The sequence below is a fragment of the Cervus canadensis genome, chromosome 17 (assembly GCF_019320065.1).
Source record: "Cervus canadensis isolate Bull #8, Minnesota chromosome 17, ASM1932006v1, whole genome shotgun sequence".
NCBI lineage: Eukaryota > Metazoa > Chordata > Mammalia > Artiodactyla > Cervidae > Cervus > Cervus canadensis.
The window spans coordinates 6,032,308-6,058,102 of NC_057402.1; the positions used below are offsets into that span (position 1 = coordinate 6,032,308).

The window sequence follows — 25,795 nt, forward strand, 5'->3', positions numbered from 1 at the left end:
TTTCTAAAATTTAAATTCTCAGTGGATTAAAATAGTTTTCCTAGAAGAACCAATATTTGCATTGGAATTTTATATTTAAGTTTATCTTTGGCTTACCAGGTCTTAGCTTCCCAACCAGGGATCAAACCCAGGCCCCCTGCAGTGAAAGCACAGTCCTAACCCCTGGACTGCCAGGGAATTCCCCCTGCATTGGAATTACAGAATTTATTAATATGTTGATGGTTTACCAGCATATGTCTTAAATTTATTTAAATAATTTTTCTTAACAACCTGAACATACGCCATCTTAGAAATGTTGTGATAGTTTTAATTCACCAGTTTGACAAACACATCAAATACTGTGCAAGCTACTGATCTGATTAAATACTCTGTATTAAAGCATCAGAAAATAACCCACAATAGAAGAGATTAGCATTTTCCCTCACTGCTCTCCTTTTTGCTGAATTTAATTGTAACATATGTATTAACAAATTAGATACAGGAGATAGTGATTTGATAGTTTTAGGAATTAGCTTCAGTTTTATTTAAAAATTACATATTTTTGATTGATTTGTTATGGTTTTATGAGTTAGCAGCAATAGAAATATTATTTTTATCTGTAATAAGAGACTGCTATAGCAGTCACACTGACCCATTGAAAATAATTAAAAAGTTATTTTCAGTGTAATCGGTTCTATTTTTCGGTCTCTGGCTTTAGAATAGAAACAAAGGAATCTTAGGAATTCCCTGGTGGTTAGGACGCTGCAAGCTCACTGACAGGGCCCAGGGTGGATCCCCGGTCAGATCCCTGGTGAGAGAACTAAGATTCTGCATGCTGCGTGGCTCAGACAAACAAAAATAAAAAATAAAACGTACATCGTTAAAAAAGAGGGGAATCTTTTTCTCTGAGAATTGTGATAAATTTCTTAAGCAACAAAAGTCTCAAGTGGAATTCTGTGTATCCTTAAAGCCACAATGACAGGTGAATTGAACATATAGGAGTAGGATAGGTGCAGACATACTACAGGAGCATGAAATGAGAGCAGATAAACTGCTGAGTGCATCCTGAATTTACAGTGTTTGAGAACCCAGAAATTATGTTTATTTTTATGGGATTCCATGTTTTCATAAAATCTTTTCTGCTGTTGTAATATAAAGTTTCCTAAAATCATTTTTTTAAGAGGGCCATATATTAATAGGGAAAAAGTTAACTTTTTGTAGTTAGTTTATATGTATATGGTATGTACATACAGACATTTGTTTCTTTTTCTCCTGTATCTTCTCTCCTCTCCTAGTGAAGTTATTCGAAGTCATTGAAACTGACAAAACACTCTACCTAATCATGGAGTATGCAAGTGGAGGTAAGGCATTTATAAATTGTTTTTCTTCCGTCCCTCCCTTTTAGAAGAATATGCACCCGCACTGCCCATATGGATAATTGATAGAGTTTCATTTAACCTTCAGAATCATAATACACTAGGATGAGAATCAGAAAGGCTGATTGCTAGCAGTTCAGTGGGTTACTGTTAAGCATTTCATTGTTCCCATCATTAATTGATTGTATGCAGATAGTTGGATTTTTTTTATGGTGTAATGTAAAGTTTACCATTTTAACCACTTCAGGTGTACAGTTCTGTGGCGTTAAGTACATTCACATTGTTAACCAATACCATCATCCATCTCCAGAACTTTTTCATTTTCCCAAAATGAAACTGTCCCTATTAAACAATAATTCCCCATCCTCCCTCCTTGCAGCCCCTGACAGCCACCATTCTGCTGTCTGTATGAATTTGACTACTCTAGGGACCTCATATGAGTGGAATGATACAGTATTTGTCTTTTTTGTGACTTCCTATGTCACTTACAATGTCCTTAAGGTTTATCCATGTTGTAGCATGTGTCAAAATTTCCTTCCCTATTAAAGCAGAGTAATATTCCATTGCTTATAGCACATTTTTTTATTCCAGTACTTCAATTTTCAAAAGCATCAATGTATTAGCCTATTTGAAATAAATGTGTACTGCATGCTGGATGGATTTCTTTATCAGATTTTTACGTCAGTGGTGCCTGTTGTTTCCCAAGGCCAGAAATGGTGGTCACAGTGTATACGATTAGATTTCCTTCAAGATTAAAGACTAGTAATTATTTGCCTCTAAGGATATATAAATGTAGAAATTTTTATGAAATGAATGTATATAGCTGTTCTCTTTTGCAGAGATTCCTATTTTACGGTCATGGCTAGGCTGTGCTAGGTTTTGGACCACGCGTGAATGTTGTGGAGGCAGAAGCTTTGTTATCTGTCTTTGTCTTTTCCCTGCCTCTAACACAGTGCCTGGCACAGAGCAGACTCTGAGCAAATAAGAATTGAGTTGAATGAATGAAACTTTAAACTACTGGAGACATGTTCTGTTTAACTCCACAGTGTAGATTTAATTGTTTTTGATTATAGTAGAGTTTTATTTTGTTTAACAAGCCCTTTGGTCCAGAATGTAAAACCTGAGACAGAAAGTTGAATCACAGCCTCATTGTGATGCGTTGACCATTAAATAAAAGATTGTAAATCTGTTGTGGGCAGAGCAGGCACACCCCTGACACCACTTTTTCATACTCCTAATTCATTATTTGGAGAAGGAAATGGCAACCCACTGCAGTGTTCTTGCCTAGAGAATCCTGTGGACAGAGGAGCCTGGTGGGCTGCTGTCCATGGGGTTGCACAGAGTCGGACACGACTGCAGCGACTTAGCGTGCATGTGTCCCTGGAGAAGGAAGTGGCAGCCCACTCCAGTGTTCTTGCCTGGAGAATCCCAGGGACAGCGGAGCCTGGGGGCTTGTCCTCTGTGGGGTCCCGCAGAGTTGGACACGCCTGAAGCGACTTAGCAGCAGCAGCAGTTCATTGTTAATTGTGTGCTTCGTATTTTAAATGTGTGGGTTGAGATTTTAGTTGGGATTTTCACAGTTGAGTAGTAGGAAGAGCTGAAGGTTAATTGTAGAACCATAAATCTGTATGGAGTTCCAGTGCTTTCTACTCATCTTACAGTTCGTAATCTTCTCCTTTGTGGAGCCTCTACAGTGTACCAGTGCTTTTTTCTCTTACTTGATCTCCTTTGACTTTCACAATGGGTCCATGATGTGGCCAGGCAGTGAGTGAGGAGATGGAGGCTAGGAAATATCCCCATGGTCATGTTGCCAGGCCTGGAGCCCCAGCCTCCCAGTACCACGTAGCCTCTCCTGATTGGTCAGTCAGTCATGGCTTCCTGTTTCATCTGTTTTAGGTCACAGGGTCATAGCAGTTGCTCTGTACTGGAGAAGTGTCCATCCCGAAAGGACGGGCTCTGGGAAAGACAAACATGGCGTCAGTCTGGCCAGTGCCCCTCACTGGCAGTGTGGCCTCATAAGTTGCATGTCTCTGAGCTACTCAGTGGGCGTGGCCGCTCAGTCCTCCTCCGAGGGCTCAGTGCCACTGCCTAGCGTTACAACAGCACTGAGCAGCGTGGTTTATTGGCTTGGCCCATTTGTTTAAATCAGCTCAACAAAGCACCTTCTGTCTCCAAGGCAGCGGTTTACTATTGATAGTTTGCCAATTTGAACAACAAAAGTTTCATTAAATTGGCTACCTACTCCTGCTACTGCTAAGTCCCTTTAGTCGTGTCCGACTTTGTGCAACCCCATCCCTGGGATTCTCCAGGCAAGAACACTGGAGTGGGTTGCCATTTCCTTCTCCAATGCAGAAAAGTGAAAAGTGAAAGTGAAGTCGCTCAGTCCTGTCTGACTCTTTGCGACCCCATGGACTGCAGCCTACCAGGCTCCTCCGTCCATGGGATTTTCCAGGCAAGAGTACTGGAGTGGGGTGCCATTGCCTTCTCCGACCCAGCCTCTTATTTTTCAGTTTTATAGAATCATAGAATTTTACAATTGGAAAGAATCTCAGAAAGTCATCCAGGGCAACTTCCTAGTTTTTACAGATGAACCTCTGAAAAGTTGGCCTGGTGCCCATGGTTTCATCACTGGTTATAGTGACGGGACCTGAACCAAGGGCTTTCTGAACTGTCTTGACATGGGTGGGGAGAACCACTGTATGCTGTTTTTTTTACTAGTAAATGATATCATGCAGAGATGCTTAATTTAGTTGCTTACCCTGGTTGCTAATGCATTTTTAATGAGGGGGGTTGGAAATCTGGGTTGTATGCCTGGTTTATAACAGTGATTGTATGACTTTATGGCTCCAAAATCTCTTAACAGGTTTATATTGCATTGGAATTCTAAAATATTTTAAAATTAAAAAAAATATATTTTAAAATTACATTGACATTATCTGTGTGACTGTACAACTACTGGGTTTAATCCATAAGTTTTTTTTTAAGTCAAAACTGTACCATGTGGTATGCACACATCTTTGTTTTTTCATTTTTTTTTTTTTTTTGTTTTTTGTTTTTTCATTTTTTAACCACTTGTTTTGACATATTTTTTTACTCTGCAGATAGAATGGCATTCTTTGAGAAAATACTGACATTTAATTTTATAATTCACCATAGTTAAATGTATTGTGTAGTGTAAATTAACAATATGTAATTCCTTTTAAAAGATGATGCAGTCGGTAATAACTTGAAAATATTTACGCTAATTTATTAAAATTTATTCAGAGTTAGGGCTGAAAGTTCAAAAGTCAGAGGTACCAATGTACAGTTCAGAACAACCTTTTCCTCAGAAACACTTAAGTTCTGAAACTAAGCTTTTCAAGTGTCAGAGTGTTTTAGCTGCCTATTGACGACAGGATGCCCTCCCTTACAGGAGTCAGCACAGCGCTTATGCGTGCGCGTGCACGCACACAAATGCGCACACACCCTGTTTCTTTCCCCTGATCTTTCTCCACAGTACGTTTTATCATCTGATACACTGTATATTCATTTATTTGCTTATTATCTGTCTACCCCCTCCTGGAATGTAAACTCCATGAGGAGAAGGACTTTGCTCTGTTCACTTGTGTATTTCCCCAGAGCCAAGAACAGTTCTCAGCAGTTAGTATTCTCTCAGTAATTATTTGTTGCATGAATGAATTTAGGAAATGCTTTTTTGTCCTAATCCTATAGTGAAAACACCTTCTTTGAACACACATAATATTTCCATTTTAACTTTCAATTTTAATTTCCAAGTTTTTACTAAACCATACTGGAAACAAAACCTTTAAAGTAAAAGTATCATAATAGAAATATATGAGAATTTAATGTTAAGGCTTTTCTATAACTTAAAAGATTTTATCAATAAACTTGTCCTATAGTTAAGACTGGGTTAGTTCAGATTCCACATATTTCTGTTTATCTTCATAACTATATTTTTAAAATTAAAATTACAGCATTGCTAAAAGTGAAGCATCTTTAATTCATGGGAAAGTTAATGCTCAGAAATAGGACTTCGGCTTACTTTTATTTTTCTCAATTATAGGTGAAGTGTTTGACTATTTGGTTGCACATGGAAGAATGAAGGAAAAAGAAGCAAGAGCTAAATTTAGACAGGTATGGATTGTTGCACGTTTAGTTTATTGATTAAATAACATTATCTGGCTAAAACCCTGACGCACGCAAGTGTTTGCCTCTATAAATGTCATAAGGCCTGTTGGATGGAGCAGAAGTTAGCCATTCAGTTCAATGCAACAAAATTTATTAATTTATTAAGTGCTTTCATGCCTAAAGCACTGTGCTAAGGCTATGAGTTCTATTTCTAGCTTTGTAATTGGAATTATAGTCCCACTCTTAATCTTAGTTTTTTGACAGTTGATCCTTAAAAAATGAGTCTTTGAGCACTTGTGATTGCATTAATTAAAACGGTTTTCAATTTTTAGCAAAAAGTGTTACAATCTAAAAATTCATTATTGGTTTTGTCTTACATAAGCCAAAACCAAACAGAACATAACCTGTGAATTAACGACTTATCTTCTTGCTTTGTCTCTGCCCATTGCCTTAAAGAGACTGATTTTAATACATAAGTTTTGAGCATAAATGTGATCTAAGTCTCTAATAAAGGTAACTGTTGATTGATCCTTATCTGTAAGTGTCCTACCTTTTGCTGTTGCTTAAATTACTTTTAAAATCTTAAGACATCCTAATGGTACTTTGAATTAAAACCTGTTACATATCAGACTTTGACCATCATTTAACTTTTCTGATCCTCAGTTTTTCTAGCTATAAAAAGAGGAAGTTTTACTTGATTAATTCTGAAGGCCTTTCCAATTTTGATATCACTTTATTCTGTGGTCTATGGAAGGGAGCTCAAATTTCTCTTTGTTACAAAACGTCTGTTTGGCCCTTTCCATATCTATACTTTTAATTTTTATAAATTGGCCACCTGAAAATCAAGATTTTTTTGCCTCATAAAACTGGAATTCCTTCCCACTCAGATGAGTGTGACTTGCAAGTGTTTATGTGAGTGTGATTTATTGACTGTGAGGAAAGGGCTCCTGCCAGCCCTCATATCAGATGTGAGCTTGGACCTTCTCCAGGGAAGCAGTGTGGTGCTTAGATCTCTGGCTCCTCTCTTCTTCCTTCTCTACCCATCTCCCAGGTAGGATCTGACTTGTGAAGGGGACTTGGACATGTATCACTTTTTAACTTTTTTGACCATGCTGGGTCTTCATTGCTTTGCTTGGGCTTTCTTTCTCTAGTCGTGGTGAGCGGGGCTGCTCTTCCTCGTGGTGCTCGGGCTGCCGTTATGCAGAGCACAGGCTGCAGGCTTGCCGGCTCGGTAGTGGTGGCGCAGGAGCTTAGTTGCTCCACAGCACGTGGGATTTTCCCGGGCCAGTGATCGAACCTCTGTCTTCTGTGTTGGCAGGCAGATTCCCACCCACTGTGCCAGGGAAGTCCTGTCACACAACTTTTTATCTTAAAAATTTCCAGCACAAATTATGAAGCATGTAGTTGAGGAATCTATTAGTTAGTCTAGGAAAGATAGTTTATGTGCTTTTACAGTTAATGACTTGATCTACAGTGCTTATAATTAATGTAATCTTTTCTCCTTGCCATGGTGGTTCCGTAAGTTCGCTGATGTAAACCTGGAAAGGTCAGGCATGATATTGGTTCCTCCACTTTTCTGTTTTTAATTGCCATACTTTCCAAAAGGTTTTTTTGTTGTTGTTGTTTTATTGGAGAATCCAGAAACTTAAGTCCTCATTACTTTGACTAAATAGAAGATTTTCCTGTTTACAGTGGAGACAAAGGTATGCCACACACACAGAGTACACTATGCTTCATCTGCTTTCTGTCAGAAAGAGGCCCTTCTTTCCATATTCATCAGCAGGTGGTCTTTCCTCTTCCCGCCTCCTTCACCACACTCATCCTAGTTACTGTTTATGCTGTTTTAGTTTCATGGCTTAGCTCTTATTCTTCTCAAAGAAGAATAGATTGCTGGCTCCACTTCTTTCCTCGCCCTTCCTTGGTGGGTTGCTTGTGTTGCTACCTCTACCTTTTCATGTGTGACTAGAAGTGAATTAGGCTTGCATTCTTATTTTAACCTGGGGCTCAACCTGGGTTCTCAGCCTTCCATAGAAATAACTACTTTTACATTAAAAGCAGAATGTGAAAAGGCATTAATTTAAAGTTGAGTACTTCCAAGTTGTGGCATTTGAGCTGCTTAGAGGTAAAAGAAGAGAAAATCTCTTTGAGAAATGGTAGGAAAGTGTCAAATCTGGTTCAAAAGTAGAATTTGAAAATAACCTATGACTGACTGGGGGCGGGGGTGGGGGCGAAGGGACAGGGAAAATTGGATCAGGCAGAAGTAAGATAAAATTGTGTCCTCAGGAGTAAACCTGTTACTTTGGGGAAACAAATCTATGTCACTTTCCCAGTTTTCATGCTGACAGAATGGAGCAACGTCGTTGCTAACAGATGCTCTTGAATCCGTGTCTTGGCCTTGGGATTTGTGTGCCTCTAGGTGACTGTGCGGAGAAGGCAATGGCACCCCACTCCAGTACTCTTGCCTGGAAAATCCCATGGACGGAGGAGCCTGGAAGGCTGCAGTCCATGGGGTCGCGAAGAGTCAGACAGGACTGAGCGACTTCACTTTCACTTTTCACTTTTCTGCATTGGAGAAGGAAATGGCAACCCACTCCAGTGTTCTTGCCTGGAGAATCCCAGGGATGGGGTTGCACAAAGTCGGACATGACTAAAGTGACTTAGTAGCAGTGGGTCTGATCTTCTGCGTATTCACTTTATAATGTAGGAAGCTGCTTAGTGAAGCCTTGATTCTGGCATCATTCCCAACCCCAGCCCACCTTATCCTTACTGCTTATTTTGAACCAATATCAACCAGTAGATCAGCCCTTTCTGAGTTTTTGTGTCCAGTATAGTTAGGTGCATATTGCTTACAACTGAAAGTTGATGAGTTGGAGAAACAAGCAGTATTTTCATTATAGCCCCCAGTTTTGTATGTACGTAATCATATATATTTAAGTACACATACATAATACCAAAGTAAAGACTTGAAGCAAATACACCAGAATAACAGGAAATGTCTCTGTTTGATGGCTATAAAAGCATATTCTTGAATGTACTATCTGTATTTCCTAAAATTTTATAATCATATAAAACTTTATTAAAGCTTATAAAGTTTTAGAAAAAGAGTCTTAAAAGTTGGTAGTAAGTGTGAAATTTCTAGAGCAGTTATTTAACAGTGCCAATCAGGGAATTCCCTGGCGGTCCAGTGTTTGGGACTCAGCACCGTCACAGCTGAGGGCCCAGGTTCACTCCCTCGGGTTGGGAAACGAAGATCCTGCAAGCGGCGCTGTGCAGCTGAGAATGATAGTAATAGCAGTGCTAGTCCCAGGGTGACCAATCGTCGGCTCAACGAAAGGGTGTTATTTGCTAAGTGTAGGAGGGCTTCTTATTGATAAAGCACATAATAGTTTTCATAGTTTGTAGTTCACGTACATTACAGCATTCATTCTTCCATTTTAAGAAAGAGGACACTGATCATTAGAGAAGTGAAGTCATTTTTGCTGTCCTTGAACCTACATTAGCCAAAAGGAAGAGTGTGTTGTCAGGAGCAGACTGGCAAAGGAGAACCAACCTGATAAAACACCTGGTATGGAGGATCCGTAACTGCTGGCTTGGCTTTGAGCTGATGATGTGGGCATGGAGAGCCTTCTAATTCTGGGCCCTGGGCAGCCAGGGCCCTCTGGGTCCCACTGGCTTGCTGAGCCCTGGCACCACACTTAGAAGTAACTAGCATGTTGAGGGACAGGGCCTGAGAGGAGGCTTTATAGTTAAAACTGGAAAGAACAGCCTCACCTCGGTCTTCTTGCACTCACCCCTCAGTCTCTCCAGATTGAAAGGTGTAAAACATAAGAACATTATCTTTAGAGATCCACACAGCCGTTGAAGTGCCAACTGAGTGCTTTGCATATGTGACCACGAGGGGCGTATTTCCATCTTGATCATGAGTCTGCAGCAGTGACGATTAATGACCTTGCTTTTCACCTGTCCAGATCGTGTCTGCAGTCCAGTACTGCCACCAAAAGCGGATCGTTCACAGAGACCTCAAGGTGAGTCAGAGTGCCCTTACTCGTGTACGCTTTCCTCGTATGAGTTCAGTTCTCCTGCTGCTGACGACACAAATGAGGGATATATTAGATTGTGTTATTAAATTTAAAAAGAATCCTAAGGTTTAGTTTCCATTTTAGTTAAAGCAGCTCATTGTTGGTCTCTAGAGAAAAATCACCCACCACCAAACAGCTGAGCGCTCCCAGATATGCACGCTCTCCCCTGGAAGCACGCTCAGTGCTGCCTGCACCCTTTTCTGTCTCCCTAGTCAGCATTCTCTCCTGTTAACAGCAGTGGCTATTTGAGACCTACTGCACGGTTCTCCGCCTTTGCCTGCATTCCTGGCATAGGATCAGGTTTCCTATTTCACAGAGAAAATAGAAACAGCAGGCAGAAACTCCCTGTTTCCCAGCAGGCCCTCCAGCTTAGCTGCACCTGCATCCACCCTTGACCTTTCAGAGTTTTCCTCTTGTTGCAGGATAGCACAGCACTTGTGCTGACCCCCCTGGTGTTCAGGGTCTCTGCCCCTCCCTCCCAGGCTGCGTCATTGTCTCTTCCCACCCCTCCTTCCTCACCTCCTTCTGTCTCTGCTGGCGCCTCACTAGCAGCATGTATAAAACGTGCTTACATCCACACCCCTTCTACCTAAGAACCTCCCACCCCAGTTGTTCTTCCCGTTATACCCTTTTATTCTCTTCACCTTCACAACCATTTTTCTCTAAACATTGTCTCGATTCTTTCTTAACTTCGTCATCACTTCCTCTCTCTCCTCACATAACTGTTATTTACTGATTTGCTTGTTCCTCTGTTCACCCACCCTTGCTGCATTCACATTCACTCCATCACCTCTGGTTTGCTAATCCCCAGATCTGTTCCTGCATCCAGAGCTCTCTTCCAGGACTCAGTGTCCAGCTGACAAAAGGACACCTCTTCAGCACCCCTCAGGCAGCTTGACTTAGCATGTTAAATACCTAAACCCTTCCTTCCCAAACTTAAATTTGTATTTCTCATTGTGGTGACTGATGTACCCCAAGTGCCTCTCTCTCCTTTGCTCTGACACCCACTCGGTCCCCAGGTCTCTGCTGTGTTCCCCGCATGTTACTGAGCTTGTTCTTCTCTGTCCCCACTCGCATTGTCCCTTTCCAGTCCACTGGCGTCTGGGGCCGGATTACTACACTGGCCTCTTGCCTGGTCCTCCCTGCTTCCAGTTTTGCCTCTTTCTTCCATGTCTGTTTCCTACATTGCAACCAGAATGGTCCTTTAAAAACACAAATAAAACTGTCATGGGACTTCCCTAGAGGTCCAGTGGCTAAGACTCTGGGCCCCCTGCACTGGGGGCCCAGGTTTGATCCCTGGTCAGGGAACTAGATCCCACATGCCGCAACTAAGCCCCAGTACAACCAAATAAGTAAATAAATGTTTTTTTAAAAATCACACACACACACACACACACAAATAAAACTTGTCATTTCCCTGCTTGAATGACTTTTCAGTGGCTTCCCATTGCCCTTAGGATAAAAAGCTAAACTAACTGAATACAAGTCGCTCAACTTGCCATTTTTAATTCAGCCATAGCATGTCCCCTGCCCTCTATTCCTCTCTACCGTACGCTGCCTTTCAGTTTCTTGAGCAAACTGTGTTCTCTCTCACCCTCTGGGTTTTCAGACTGTTACTCTGCTTGAAATCCCTCTTGTTGACACACCCACTGCCGTCACCTAATCCTCGCAGTGGTTTCAGTTCCATCCAGTTAGGGAGCCAGACCATACCTTTCAGTGCCGGGCCCACCACTCCTCTCTTCTCGGTCACAGTACTGAGGTCCCGGAGTATAGCTGCAGGTTTTTCTTCCCCTCCGTTTGTAAACTGTGAGCTTTCTGAGGGCAGGACCCTGTCTGTGCATCCAGACACTAATATAACACCTGGTGTATGATTGCCACATGATAAAATGTCTGTTAAGACAAGCAGTCATGACTGTGATCTCTGTCTTAAATGAAGTTTAGGATGCCCCTCTTCTCAGTAATAGCCATTATACACCTTAGTTAGCAGTGTTTGTGAAATGTGACTGTCCACTTAAAAGGGTACTTAGAAGGATCTGTTTTTTAAAAGCCCCTTATTCTTAGCTGAAAAAGCTCTTCCAATACTGTTTTGTCATGAACATTTGCTGTTTAAATTGGTGCTGGAATTGATCTATACAGTTGGGCCCCTATATCCCCAGGTTCTCCATCTGTGTATTAGGAAGGCTGGCTGACTGGACTGTTTTATATGACGGTGGAGGATGGTGTCCACGGGGTCCGAGCCGGTGCCCTCAGAGACCGAGGGACCACTGCATCTTACACCTATTATTGGTTGTTAATGCCAGAACATTAAGTCTTCTGAATTATCTCCTTTTTTTTTCTCTCTAGAAAGAATGTTTTCTTATTCATTAGGATATATTAAGTTTATATCATTACAAAAAGCTTTTATGAAATGCCTAATTCTATCACAGTTCATTATATTTTTTTGTTAAATTTCATTTTTGTTTTGATGTTTTCCCTCTAGGCTGAAAATCTATTGTTAGATGCTGATATGAACATTAAAATAGCTGACTTTGGTTTTAGCAATGAATTTACTGTTGGCAGTAAACTGGATACGTTTTGTGGCAGTCCTCCATATGCGGCCCCAGAGCTCTTCCAGGGCAAGAAATATGATGGGCCGGAAGTGGACGTGTGGAGTCTCGGCGTCATTCTTTACACTCTAGTCAGCGGATCGCTCCCCTTTGATGGGCAGAACCTAAAGGTATATGAAGCAGTTGCATCCTTGTTCTTCAGAAAGCTTAAAGGATTTTATCAAATGATCAGAGTTAACGTGTCAGTGTTATTTCAGTGGGGGAGTTGGGTTCTTTTTTAACCTAAAAGTTGACTTAGTAGTTTTCTTTCCTCTCTACCTCCCCAAAGGAACTGAGAGAGCGAGTATTAAGAGGGAAATACAGAATCCCTTTCTACATGTCCACAGACTGTGAAAATCTTCTCAAACGTTTCCTGGTGCTAAATCCAATAAAACGAGGCACTCTAGAGGTAATAACATGAGTGGGAATGAAGAACTTTGAAGAGTCTTTGAAAGTATTTTTAGAATTTTGCTTAATTTGTATGACGTATTGAATACTATCCTGGGTTTTTTGTGTTTTTTTTTTAAGCAAGATTGAGACATTTTTAAAAGTTATCCTTTGAACCATAATTGATGAAATGTTGAGAATAAATTTCCCTAAATATTGTGATTATCAGAATGCTTCATTTATACTGCTAACGACACAGTTCACCTTTCAGCAAATCATGAAGGACAGGTGGATCAATGCAGGGCATGAGGATGATGAGCTGAAACCATTTGTTGAACCAGAACTGGACATCTCAGACCAGAAAAGAATAGGTAATTACTCTGTGCCTGCATGCTGGTGTGTGTGCAAGTAACATACTTGTTGTCCCTTCATTGATATGTATACACCTAAAACGGGAATGGGCTTCCCTGGTAGCTCAGTCAGTAAACAATCTGCCTGCAGTGCGGGAGACCCAGGTTCAGTCCCTGGATTGGGAAGATCCCCTGGAGAAGGAAATGGCAAATTGCTCCACTATTCCTGCCTGGAAAATCCCATGGACAGAGGAGCCTGGTGGGCTACAGTCCATGGGATCACAAGAGTTGGACACAACCCACCAAAAGAGGAATAATAATGGGGATAAGTTAGGTTACATGAAGCAGCTAATATGTTTTGTCATATTTAGGAAGTTATCTGCAGGCCCAGTAATAGTACTCAGTAACTCAGAAATAAGCCAGCTGCCCATTTATGTTAGAACAATGTGTGATCTTTTCGGTCAAATAAAGGAAATTAGTTTACGCTGTAATGTAATGATTTCTTAACCAAAGGAAACCCGTAAACTGTATTATGCCCTTCTTTTAGATATTATGGTGGGAATGGGATATACACAAGAAGAAATTCAAGAATCTCTTAGTAAGATGAAATATGATGAAATCACAGCTACATATTTATTGTTGGGGAGAAAATCTTCAGAGGTAAGTATAACCAGATAAAAACGTATAATATCCTTTTGCGAATTATTAGCTCATGTAATAATTAGTTTTGGGGTTTTTTAGTGTGTATAACATTGATAATATTTTTAAATTTACCTTCAAATGACTGATCTAACTCCTATGACTATTACGAGTTACTATTTTAGCTTTAAGATAATAACCTTTAATAACTTGGCTTTTGTTAACCTGTGTAGTCAGTAATAGTTTTAAAATGGTGTAAAGTATCAGATGAAATAGAGAATTTTTAGTTTTTTGAAAAAGCCTAGAAGAACATAAATACCTATTCTTGTGTGAATTTTTCCAGTAGTCAGAAAAATACTTTTGCCTGAGTTTAGGGTTGTGTTTTTTGTACACTGTGGTTTTTCTCCCTAAATGAACAGTTTGTAAGAGGTTTGTGTGTTATGAGAAGTTTAGTTTCATGATAAACCATTTGGGCTCGTGTTGTGGTTTGCTCTGTTTTTCTCATTTTCTCTTAGCTGGATGCTAGTGATTCCAGTTCTAGCAGCAATCTTTCACTTGCTAAGGTTAGGCCAAGCAGTGACCTCAACAACAGTACTGGCCAGTCTCCTCACCACAAAGTGCAGAGAAGTGTCTCTTCAAGCCAGAAGCAGAGGCGTTACAGTGACCACGGTAAGTGAGTTTGAGATCATTCCAGCGTGTTCCAGGCCTCCTGTTAACCAAGAGGCCTCCTGACATTGCCAGGCATCCTTTTGCTTGTGGCCTCCTGGGGTTAAGGTTGCTTGATTGCCCTTCTTAGCGTTTCTTGCAAAGCAGTCCTGCAGGCGCTGCAGGCTCTGATCTCCGTGGTACACCCAGTAGTCTTGGGTTGATTAAGGCCTGGGTGGGTAGAAACCTGAGCCACATGGGACTTTATCAAGCACTTGAACTGAGAAGGTGATTTTCAGTTTTGTCGAAGTTAAATTTATAAAGCCACATGTGGCCAGTGGCTACCACAGTGGACAGCACAGCCCTGGAAAATGTATAGTACACCAGTTTTGCCTTAATTGGTTTAAATTTTTGACTCATGTCATTCTCGACCCACACTCTTAACTGTCCATGTGTCTGAACACCTCACTCTTAGGTTTTCACCATAGAGTGAATCTTCCATGAGACTTAGGACCCAAAAGGATGCTTAGCAAACGTGACAATTATTCTGCCTTCAAGGCAGCCCCATTTGTTGTAATCCAGAGACTCTAGCAGATGTGCATTTATTCATGTGTTAATTCCTTTAATTCCAGTGCACAAATTTATGTTGGCCTAGTCCTGACTTGGAACGTGGAATCCTCGTTCATTTCTTTGTTCAGGTCACTTCCCTTCCCTTGACTCTGTCCTCCTGTTTTCTTCCACCTTGAGAGTTGGTGCTTAGAACTGTACGGAGTATTCCAGGTGTCTGAGCTTTGGTTTTGGACCAAAAGTGAGGACGCTATGCTTGGTTTCCATTTCTCTTCCTGCTGCCCGCGCCTCTGTGTGGTTAGGCTGAAGCAGCACGTGGCACTGATGCTGTCAGTAAGCTGTCTGCACATGGGCTGTTTTCCAGGTGTGACTGAGCGCTCAGAGCCTATCTGATGCCAGAATGTTACAGCTGGCATTTGTAAAGCAAGTGTTGGTCTGGGTCTCAGTCTTTTGTGTTCTTATTAGTTGCTAGCAAGGAAGGGTTTTTCTGTGTGCTACATACAGAGCAATTAGCAAAATGCTTACATATTGCTCTGAATCAACCAGTTTAAAGGGAATTGTTCCTAAATCCTGGAAGAAACCTGGTATTAGTTTTCTCATGTCCCTAATAACTGTCTTAGTAAGTTCATTCTTCCCTAAGCAGAATCTGTCTGGATTAGTAATGCCCTTTTTCCCAGCTCAGAAGATTGTAGAGCTAAAAAGAGATCACCAAACCCCCATATTGGCAGTAAAGAAATAGGTCAAGATTGCTCACCAGGTCTTCTGGGGTTAAATGGAAGTGGAAGTGCTTGAGACAGAATCTAGCACTCCTGGTCCCTGGTTTAGGGGCTCAGTCCACTAATCCACCCATTGCCTCTTGTAGTAGTGCTTTTATAGTAATAATCATCCTGCCTTCTTGGAGCCTTTAATACTAAAAAGAAATTCACAAAGGAACATTTCAAGAAATTCTGTGCATAGATCACAGACCCAATTCCACATTCTTTTTTTTACTCTTTTTGGGGATGAAGATAGTGGTCAGCAATGAAAGAAGAATTGATTATGCTTCTAGCACTGTTCATATAAGTGCTAAGAATGGGCTGGGTTCCAAGAACTGGGGTCTAATAAAGCACATCCACTTGGTGCCAGGTGCGGCAGACAGATTGTGGCCAGTCCAGCCGTAGCTCAGCCTCCCACCCTCATCTCTCATCTGGTCCTCTAGCTCTCAATGCCACTGGCTTACAGATGCCTGCCTCTGTAAAACTGTAACAATTTTTCTTTGTGTTTCTTCATTTGGGTCCCACGTGTGATCACCCCCCCACCCTGCTGCTGTGTGTATATTTTTTCTTCTGAAGGGAGCTCTTCATCAGATTTGTAAGGGATTCTTTTATTTTTTTGTTTCAAAAAAAGGCTGAAGCCTCACTATTCTATTAATAAATGGTATTGGGGTAGTTGGTAGTGATCAGGAAAAAAAAAAACTGCATCCATTTTTCATATCCTATACAAGGTTGGATTCCAATTGAAATAAAGATGTAAATAAATAAACAGAAACCAGAAAAATGTTAAAAGAAAAAAATGAGATAATTTCTTTGTAATTTGGACTTGTTAAGGTCTTTTTAACTATGGCCCCAAACACTAAAAGCCACAAAAGAAAAGACTTAACAAATTTGACTACATAAAAGTCATATTTGGGGGAATTCTCTGGTGGTCCAGTGGTTAGTTAAGACTCTAGGCACTTTTCATGGCCCAAATTCACTTCCTGGTTAGGGAACTAAGATCTGGAAAGCTGCGCAGTGCACCCCCCTCCACCCCTAAAAGATAAAAAAGAACAGTCACTTTTTTGTGTGATATGGAACACACCATGGAACACTCCTTAGCAATGAAAAGGAGCAGATTGTTGATAAATACAACAATTTAGATGGATCTTGGGAGAGTTATACTGAGTAGGGGAAAACAATCTCAGAAGGTTACATTGACTATTCACATAACATTCTTGAAATGAGGGAATTACAGAGGTGAGAACAGATGGGCCAGGATTTAGGAAAGGGACTTGCGCAATAGAGGTGGTTGTGAAGGGTCAGCCTCAAAACCCTTGAGGCAGAACTGTTGTGTGTCTTGGCAGAGGGTGAGCACATGAATCTGTACATGTGATTAAAGTGTGTAGAACTGAATACACTGCACACAGCGCACGTGAAACTGGGGCGGTCTGAAGGAACGAGGTCAGTGGGCTGTGTCAACAGCCGTCTCCACGCACAATCTCAAATCCTAAAATGAAGGGGAAAAATTACCCTCTTAATCAAAATAATAGATGTTCAAAACAAATTGATATAGTTTTAGAATGTCATTGGATGTATCATGATAGAATAAAAACTAAGTGTTAAGGGTAGCATCATCCTACGTTTGGCTGGTTCTTTGTTTTATATGTTAAAATTGCCAGACTGGGAGCTTAATTGTTCTCGTCCCATAAATGAAATCAAATCTGTTCATTTTTAATTCCTTTCCAAATAGATTTACTGTTTATATAGTTATTATTTATTGGTCACACTGAGTGTCTTGCGGGATCTTAGTTCCCCACCCAGGAATAGAACCCGAGTCCTTGGCAGTGAAAGTGCAGTGTCCTAACCACTGGACCACCAGGGAATTCTCTAGGTTTACCATTTAGATTATTGTCCAAGAAGTAGCTTTTCTGTATCCCACTTCATCCTATTTTTTTATTGATTTATTTTTCTATTGAAATATAGTTGATTTGCAGTGTTGTGTTAATTTCTGCTATACAGCAGAGTCACTCAATTATACATAAATATACACTCTTTTTTATACTCTTTTCCATTATGGTTTATCTCAAGATATTGAATATAGTTCACTGTGCTATACAGTAAGACCTTGTTTTTTTACCCATTCTGTATGTATAGTCATAGGACTACGACTCAAACTCATTGTCCCTCCCTTCCCCTTCCATCCATTTTTTTAATAGACCCAAGTATATAAAATCTTTTCTCAACATAAATGTTGAGCATTTGGTGCTGTTTCTTAAGATTACCACTGGACGTTATATATAATGAACATGCAAGTTATCTTGTTCATTTCCAAAATTTTTTGAACTCCAGATCTCCTGTGTCATCACAGTCTCTAGATGATTTCTTGCAAGACATCAGTTATTTGCCGCCCGGGATGTCCCTAAGCACCCTCCTGGGAGCAGATGTGAGCTGCAGCACCCCGCCCCCCATGTCCTCTCAGTCACTTGTGTGAGGAACATGCTTTCCTCTGCTTGTACTGCCTTTCCTCATCTACTCAAATTCCTGTTTATCCAGAAGAGTATGAGTGCTTTAAAAAAGATGCAAGATAAAGTGTCAAAAGAAATGGCCTGTAAATCTGTACTGTTCTTTTCCAAAAGGTGAAGGCATCTCTTGTACAAAAAGGATGAGATTCACTCAGATGTACCAGGTGAAGCAGTTATTCTGCATGATGTGTGTGCATACTTATCTGTCCAGGAACACCCTGTGAAGATGTTTCAGGACAACTATATAAGCTTACTAATTAAAAAAAAAAAAACACTTTTAGAAAGTTGGGGACTAGTAAGTAAAATTTTAAAATTGAATTCATTGCATAGGGAAAGCATATGTGAATAGGAATCATCTTAGAAGATTTCACTGTTTTATATTAGATGAACAGAAATCTTGGATCATCTTATAAAGTTTATTTTCATAAGATAAAATATAAAACTTGAAAAATATTCAGAATATAAAATATTCTGACTTTTAAAACGTGATTTCTTTATTTTAGCTGGACCAGCTATTCCTTCAGTTGTGGCATATCCAAAAAGGAGTCAGACCAGCACTGCAGACAGTGACCTCAAAGAAGACGGAGTTCCCTCCCGGAAACCAGGGGCCAGTGTTGTTGGAGGAAAGGGGATTGCTCCAGCTAGTCCCATGCTTGGGAACGCAAGTAACCCTAACAAGGCGGATATCCCTGAACGGAAGAAGAGCTCCACTGTCCCTAGTGTAAGTTGTTGCGCTCTGGAGCCTGCCTAGGATTGCAGGATTGAAATGACACCGCATTTTGCTCCTCTGTTCTTATGTGCCTACAAAGCCCTGCTCCTGGGCCCCTGTGTATGTTGTCACCCTGTTGGGATCACCAGCTCTGTTGCTGGTGTTTCTTATTGCACTCCATCCCACTGGATGAGATCCTTCATGTCAAGGGCTGTTTCTAGTTATTCCAAAAACGTCTGAGAGATGGAAAGACCGCATAGTCTGACAGAAAATAAATAAAACCAGTGGTGACAGTGCAGACAGGTGGTCACACACAGCCTGACAGATTCTGTCCAGGGCACTGTGAGGTCTAACTGCAAGGCAGGAACATGGTGTTTGCCCCGCATGTCAAAGGGCTCTGTCGATACAGAGTATTGACTGAGTCCTAACATTGTGCCAGGGACCCTGCCGAGTGCTTTTCCATGTATCAGCTAAATCTCAAGGTGAAGAAATTGAAGAAAAGTTAGGTAATTGTCCAAAATTACACTACTGACCTAAATCTCCTAATTCCTGCGCTTAACAAAATCTCCCTAGAGAGTAGGTAGTGTTTGTTAAATTGAATCTGTTCAGTTTCAGAAACTTTTCATGGATTGAAATGTGTTCTCTCTGAGCTAAAAAAATAATCACTCCTCTTAGCACTGTACAGAATTTTTTTTTACTTGTGATGAGAACTTCTTAGGTTTACTCTCTTAGCAACTTCCAAATATACAATACAGTATTACTAACTATAGTCACCACGCTGTATATTGCATCCCCATGACTTATTTATTTTATAATTGGAAGACCCCAAAAGTAATTTTGATAAGAATTTGCAGAGAATGAACAATTTTAAGGATATTCTGTAATCACATTTTCCCTGAAAGTTAACAGTGACACAGCCTCCTTCAACCCTAAAGAGACCCAGAGTCAGGAGGCAGCACTTTGTGAAGGCACAGCTCCCTTGTCCTGTTCTGGGGAAGGGCTTACACAGGAGCCCGAAGAGTCTTGTCTGCTCTGTCCACTGACCTTGTGCTTCTTCAGAATAAACGCTGTGTGGAAAGGCTTTTTATTTCGACTTCAGTCGTCATTCCATAGCCCTGCAGTTTAAATCCAGCCTTAAAGAAACTTGTTCCTTGCCTTCATAACTTCTATTCCTTGGCTCTACTCATCAGCACATCCCCCTTTTGAAAATATATCCCAAGCATTATTAGCCACTCATATTTATTTATAAAGGAAAAAAGTATGTTGCTTTAATTTTCTCCCATTTGTCTTCAGAGTTTCCTTATATGTGACCTGCTCATGCTCTGGTAAAGGTGGCTGCTTTTAATCTTTTCTTGAAATTATCTGATAAAAGTTGTGCTGTGACTTTCATTTCTCCTTTTTTTTTTTTTTTTTAATTTTGAAAGTATTAACTTTTAAAAATTGATGTGAAGTTCACGTACATACAGTTAACCATTTGAAGCATTTATTCAGCACATCTAGTGCATGTGCAGCCTCTACCTCTCTAGTTCCCAAACACCACAGAACGCCCTGTGTTCATTAAGAAGTTCCTCCCCAGTCCTCCCTTCCCCAGCCCCTGCAGCCACTAACCTCATTCTCTCCCAGTAGATTTGCCTCTCCTGGACATTTCATATACGTGCACTTACATAGCCTTTTGTGTCTGACTTCTTTCACTCACCATAGTATTTCCAGGTTTCATCCAAGCTGTTGGGTGAATTAATCCCTTTTTACACGCCGCAGTCTGTCTCCGTGCCTGTCGGTGGGCATCCAGCGCGTCCCCTTTGGTTGCTGTGAACAGTGCTGCTGTGAGCGTTCGTGCACCAGCGTGCGCACCACAGCTGACTCCTTCACATCCTTACGGAGTCACGTCCTCGTTTCTCCACATTCTTGCCCCATTTGTTGTTTTCTAGCTTTTTTTTTTTTCAATTGTAGCTCTCCTAGTGGATGTGAAGTGGTATCTCATTGTGGATTTGACTTGCATTTGCTAAATGGCCAGTGGTATTCAGCATCTTTTCACACGTTTATTGGCCGTTAGTATGCCTTCGTTGGAAAAATGTCTGTTCTGTCCTTTGCCCTGTGTGTGACATATCAGAATCTCTTGTCAAATCCAAGATTATGCAGATTTATCTGTTATATTTATTTTTTATTTTTTTGCTAATAGTTTTGCAGTTTTAATTCTGATATTTTTTATTTTTGTTTCATTTGTATATTTACCTCATAATCCTTGCTTTTTAATGTTTCAGTTTGAAATTGTTACCTTTTAAAAAGTGAATTTCTCTGTCTTCCTGCTTCATTTTAAATAATCCATGAGTTATTACTTTATAGATTATTGTAGCCAGCTTTTCAAAGTCACTTTGCCATAGTCATTTTTCGTTGTTGCAGAAATACTGGACGGTAGGAAAGAGGATAGAGGTTGCTGCCTTCGTCGTCTTTGCTGATCTAGTGCCCAGTGCTGTTAATACTTTGTTGTTCTTTAGTCGCTAAGTCATGTCCGGCTCTTCTGTGACCCCTTGGACTGTAGCCCTTCAGGCTCCTCCGTCCATGGGATTTCCCTAGCAAGAACACTGGAGCGGGTTGCCACTTCCTCCTCCCGGGACCTTCTCAAGCCCGCATCTCCTGCATTGGCACGTGGGTTTTTTACCACTGAGCCACCTGGGAGGCCTGTTAATAATTCAGGTTTATTTAAAGACTAAGTACTCATGTTTATTTAAATGGGATTTTTTTTCCCTGCTGTATTATACTTACTAAATTGTTTAAGACCAAAATGCCCTTTTTTTTAATAGAGTAATACGGCATCTGGTGGAATGACGCGACGGAATACTTACGTTTGCAGTGAAAGAACCACAGCTGATAGACATTCAGTAATTCAGAATGGCAAAGAAAACAGGTATGAAATCTTACCTGTTTGCAAGAAAATGTGTTTTTCCCAAAAGAAATGGAAGGATGATATTTACTTCTTAATTTTTATAATCAAAATTCAAATAATAGTGGTAAGTATTCTCTAATGGTAAGTTAAATTTAAATGCAGTTCTAGTGAGATCCTAGAATTCCAAATTCCTCTCCTGGTCCAGAGCTTATTCTCTTGGCCGGCTGGGTGTGATGATTGGAAGGGTTGAGTTAAACCAGAGAGCTTTCCCAGATGAAATAGGTGGTAAGCTATGCTTTAATTGTAGAATTATGAACAGGGAAATGGAGATTGCTTTGTGCATGTGGATATCTTGAACCAAGACTGGAAGCGGGGAAGGATGATGACCTGAGACGGGGAGCCACGCCTCAGGGACGTGGAGCCCCAGATGGGGTGGGTGGGCCATCAGTTATAGGTCAGCATTGTGCCAGAAGGGCTGGGCAGACAAAACACTTTAAAGGTGGTCTTCACCTTGAATATCCAGAGAAATGGAAAGTTCAGTCTTCTCAATGATTTTAATCTGGTAGAGAGGAAATCTTACATTGAATAAACATGATTTTTAAATACTAACAGTAATATATCAGTAAGGAATCAGATCATACAGACCCTTTTCTAGGGGTTTCAAAATAAGAACTAGAAAAGTGGGATTAAGTAGATCCAGAAACCATACAGTAGAGTTCAGTTTGGATAGAGAGAAAAGAGAAGAAAAAGTTGGCTTGGTAGAGTAGTTAAATATATTCTGTATAGAAAATATTTCTCAAATGGGCCTGGTTTTCCTTCTTTTGTTTTGGAAGAGTAGTATAAAACTAAATTCAGAATGATGAGGTAAAGTGAGCAGAAAAGTTCTGAAATAGAAATCCATAAAATAAATTCACATCATCTTTCATTGTCTCCTGGCCTCTCAACTTGAACATTATTTGGTCACAGCACATTCTCATGTGTAGCATCAAAATTGTTTTTCTTCTTTTCTGACCTTTGCTTTTTCTGAAATGACACTCTAAAGTTTCTGTTCCCTTAGATTTCACCAGTCAAATGAAATGTTTGATCACTAACTTCTATAACAACCTATAAACAAAAATTCTGTCATTTTTCATCCTTTAAACCAGACTATTTTGTCATTCCCCTCTTCCACAGGCCACTTATGTTCGAATTGACATGAAGGGAGAAGCTGGTTCTGTGAGGTTACATTCATTCATTTTTTTCAGTGACTTTTTAGAAATATTTACATCTTGGTATTCTGTCTTTGAATCTTGTCTATGCTTGTTCTCTCCTAATAACGTGAGTAGAGCCACTGGGCTAGATAACTTAACGGATTTATGATTGGTATGTTTATTTTTTTAATAGTAGTCTGTTGTTTGGTAAATTTTCTTTTATTGCAGTTGCTTTCTCAAATATATCAAATTGCTTATAGTTCAGGTGACTGAGTAGGAGACACCAATAGAAGACTTAGTTAGAAGTTTCTTTCTTTTTCTTTTGGCTCCACAGGATCTTAATTCTTAGTTCCCTGACCAGGGATTGATCCTGGGTCCCTGCAGTGAAAGCACCAAGGCCTAACCCCTGGATCACCAGGGAGTTCCCAGACATTTCTGTTAAGAATTTTATTTTTATTTTATTTTTTTTTTCTGTTAAGAATTTTAATCTGTAGAACGAGAAGAATGTTGTTTTCATGACTGTTGTTTTTTAAAAATTCTTCTAAATTATTGAACTGTTCTCTCAGATTCCTCTTGAACTTTAGAATACACGGTTCTCTGAGGTACAGAGTCAGACTTTTCTTTGCAAGGCTGTTCAGACCGCCATCTCTCTGCTCCCTCAGTTTGTGTCTGTGCGCGTAGCTCCTAGCTCTCCTCTCCTGCGGCCACACAGTCCACTCTTTAGAAACAGTTTTAAGAATGCTCTTGATTTCTTTGGAGTCATTACCTGGTTTCTGCCTACAGATACCTTCCTCAGTGGGGCTGCCCCCTCTTTATCCCCACCTGGGCCTCGTTGCTCTGTTGGCATCAGTTATTTAAGTGCTCTCCTTCTGAAAGTATTGTCTTTATCTTTAGTTAAACAGCCTCCTGCCACACAAAACGAGGCACATAACTTTAATAATACCTGGATTTTGGTTTTGTATCTTATAAATGAATTGAAAAATTATGGAAAAATATTGGAGGTTTGAGTGCCACACTAGTCGTCATATTTTTTTTTTTTACTTTCAGTTAAGGAAGACATTAAATGTGATGACTTTTTCACCCTTAAAATAGATGCTTGAGTGATAAATTATTCACAGAGCCTTCTCTGTGCACAGATGACGTCTTTGGCAGATTGTTGCTTTTTCCTCTCCTATAGATACACACACACACATATCTTATTCTTTGACTAAAATACTAGTGAGGTACAGGATGCCTGGATCTATGTTAACTTCTGGAAGAAAGACATGAATTCCTATTTTAGCCTTTAGTATGTTCGACTTTTTTCTTAAATATGTGAGTGTTGTTACGGAATCCCAACATAAGAATGATCACGGCTAATAAAAATTAGATGAACAAAAAAGGTTTTGTCACAGTTACCACATGTATCTTTGGATTATATTTTTAATTCTGCTTTTGCCCAATCACTGAGTATGCTTTGCATCAGCAGCCAAAATGTTTCATATTAGAATGTTCCAATACAGAATAAAAGTCATATCAGACATATTTAGATATAAAGACAAAAGATCAGTAGGAACATCACACAATTTTAATTTTAAGAAACAGTGCTATTTCTTTAAGTTAAGGTTTAAATAATGATTTTTTTCCTTGGACCCAGAACTGCTAAAAATATGATGCAACTACTGTTTTGTTTGTGTAAATTTTTGTGGGATAGTCTGTGGACTATAACCATCCTATTTACCACATTTCTGAGGAAAAAATTTTGTCCAGCTTTCACAACAACCAACTTGATGCAGCCCATTGTGAGTTGGGATTGTTTGTTGTAAATAGAACTTTTGTGAGTTTGTACAAACATGAAATTCACAAACATTTCTTGAGTTTACTGATTCCTAAATTGAGGTCCTAGGCCTGCTTTGAGAGTTTAAAAAAAAAAAATCTGTTTTGTTGCTTCCTTTGTGGAACTCGTGATATGACACGATTAAATTTCTAGAGAAATAATTCTTTTCATTGCTTGTAAGATTATGCCAAAAATTGAATAATTTATAATGAATATATCAATTTGCACTTCCTTTTTAAAAGGGTCTCTGACTCTGAGGAGGGTCAGTTTTTTGCTGCAAAGTACCTGTTCACATAGTCTTGCCTGCGCCCTCCAGCCAGGGGGATAGCTCAGGGCGAACAGACTGAGCCTCTCCCTGTTCAGGATTCTGACTAAAAGCCATTTCCTCATCTGAGTCTTTGGGTCCATTTATATATTCTCCAGGGAACATGCCAGGTAACCCCTACCACCTCTTCTTCCCCTGCTTTTTTTTTAATGCACTTACTAATCCTAGGTCCTAATTTGGGCAAGAGAATGTCAGCTGCTGGGCAGGGGAATAAAGCATGTTGATCCTTGACCTGCTCTGAACAGATAATAGAGCACAAAGGACAGTTGCATTTATCTGTAGGACTTCCCTGGTGGCTCAGCTGGTAAAGTTATTTATCTGTAACTTAGTAAAGTAAAAGTGTATGTGTCTATGTGTATGTATGTCTGTATGTGCATATTGAAGACAACAAAGCCTTTCTTCAAATAGTTGAATCATTTAAGACTCTTATGTTGGGGTGACAGAAAATCAGTCCAAACAAATTTAAATTAAAGGGCATCTGTGAATTCTTGTAACTGAAAAAGTCCAGGGATAGAGTCAGGATTTGTCTCCTAATTCTGCTGCTTCTTCAGGAGTTCCTTGGTGGGCTCGGTGACATCAGCCTTGATGTCCCACACTCAGCTCTGCTCAAGCAGAAGCCCTGGGGCAGTGTTGGTTTGGCTGTGGCCTGCCCATCTCTAAATCTGTCACTGGCCAGGATAGTGGGAAAATCCAGCGGGGAGTCAGTGACATGGGGAGATGGAGACCAAGAGCCTATTTCTCCCAAAACAGAATTCAGCTGCCAAAGGAAAAAAAAAATGTCAGAAACAAAAAAGTGAATCCATTTTTATCTTCATAAGGTGATTGTACAGTTCTGTGACTGTATTAAAGTCACACTCACCCAAGTCAGAGGGCAGGATTG

The 25,795-nt window shown here is 40.2% G+C and overlaps 1 protein-coding gene across 8 annotated transcripts in view; it reads left to right on the forward strand.

Annotated features, from left to right (window-relative positions):
* MARK3 (microtubule affinity regulating kinase 3) overlaps positions 1-25,795 on the forward strand; it is a 102,172-nt gene that overhangs the window by 65,253 nt on the left and 11,124 nt on the right. For 6 of the 8 annotated variants that reach the window (XM_043489303.1, XM_043489296.1, XM_043489298.1 and 3 more), the window contains 10 exons: positions 1,275-1,340; positions 5,419-5,489; positions 9,452-9,508; positions 12,042-12,278; positions 12,437-12,556; positions 12,806-12,905; positions 13,432-13,544; positions 14,039-14,192; positions 18,495-18,712; positions 21,502-21,605. In XM_043489303.1, the coding sequence (XP_043345238.1) occupies positions 1,275-1,340; positions 5,419-5,489; positions 9,452-9,508; positions 12,042-12,278; positions 12,437-12,556; positions 12,806-12,905; positions 13,432-13,544; positions 14,039-14,192; positions 18,495-18,712; positions 21,502-21,605 (1,240 nt within the window). The remainder of the gene's footprint in view (positions 1-1,274; positions 1,341-5,418; positions 5,490-9,451; positions 9,509-12,041; positions 12,279-12,436; positions 12,557-12,805; positions 12,906-13,431; positions 13,545-14,038; positions 14,193-18,494; positions 18,713-21,501; positions 21,606-25,795) is intronic. The other 2 variants (XM_043489299.1, XM_043489301.1) reach the window with 1 other exon arrangement.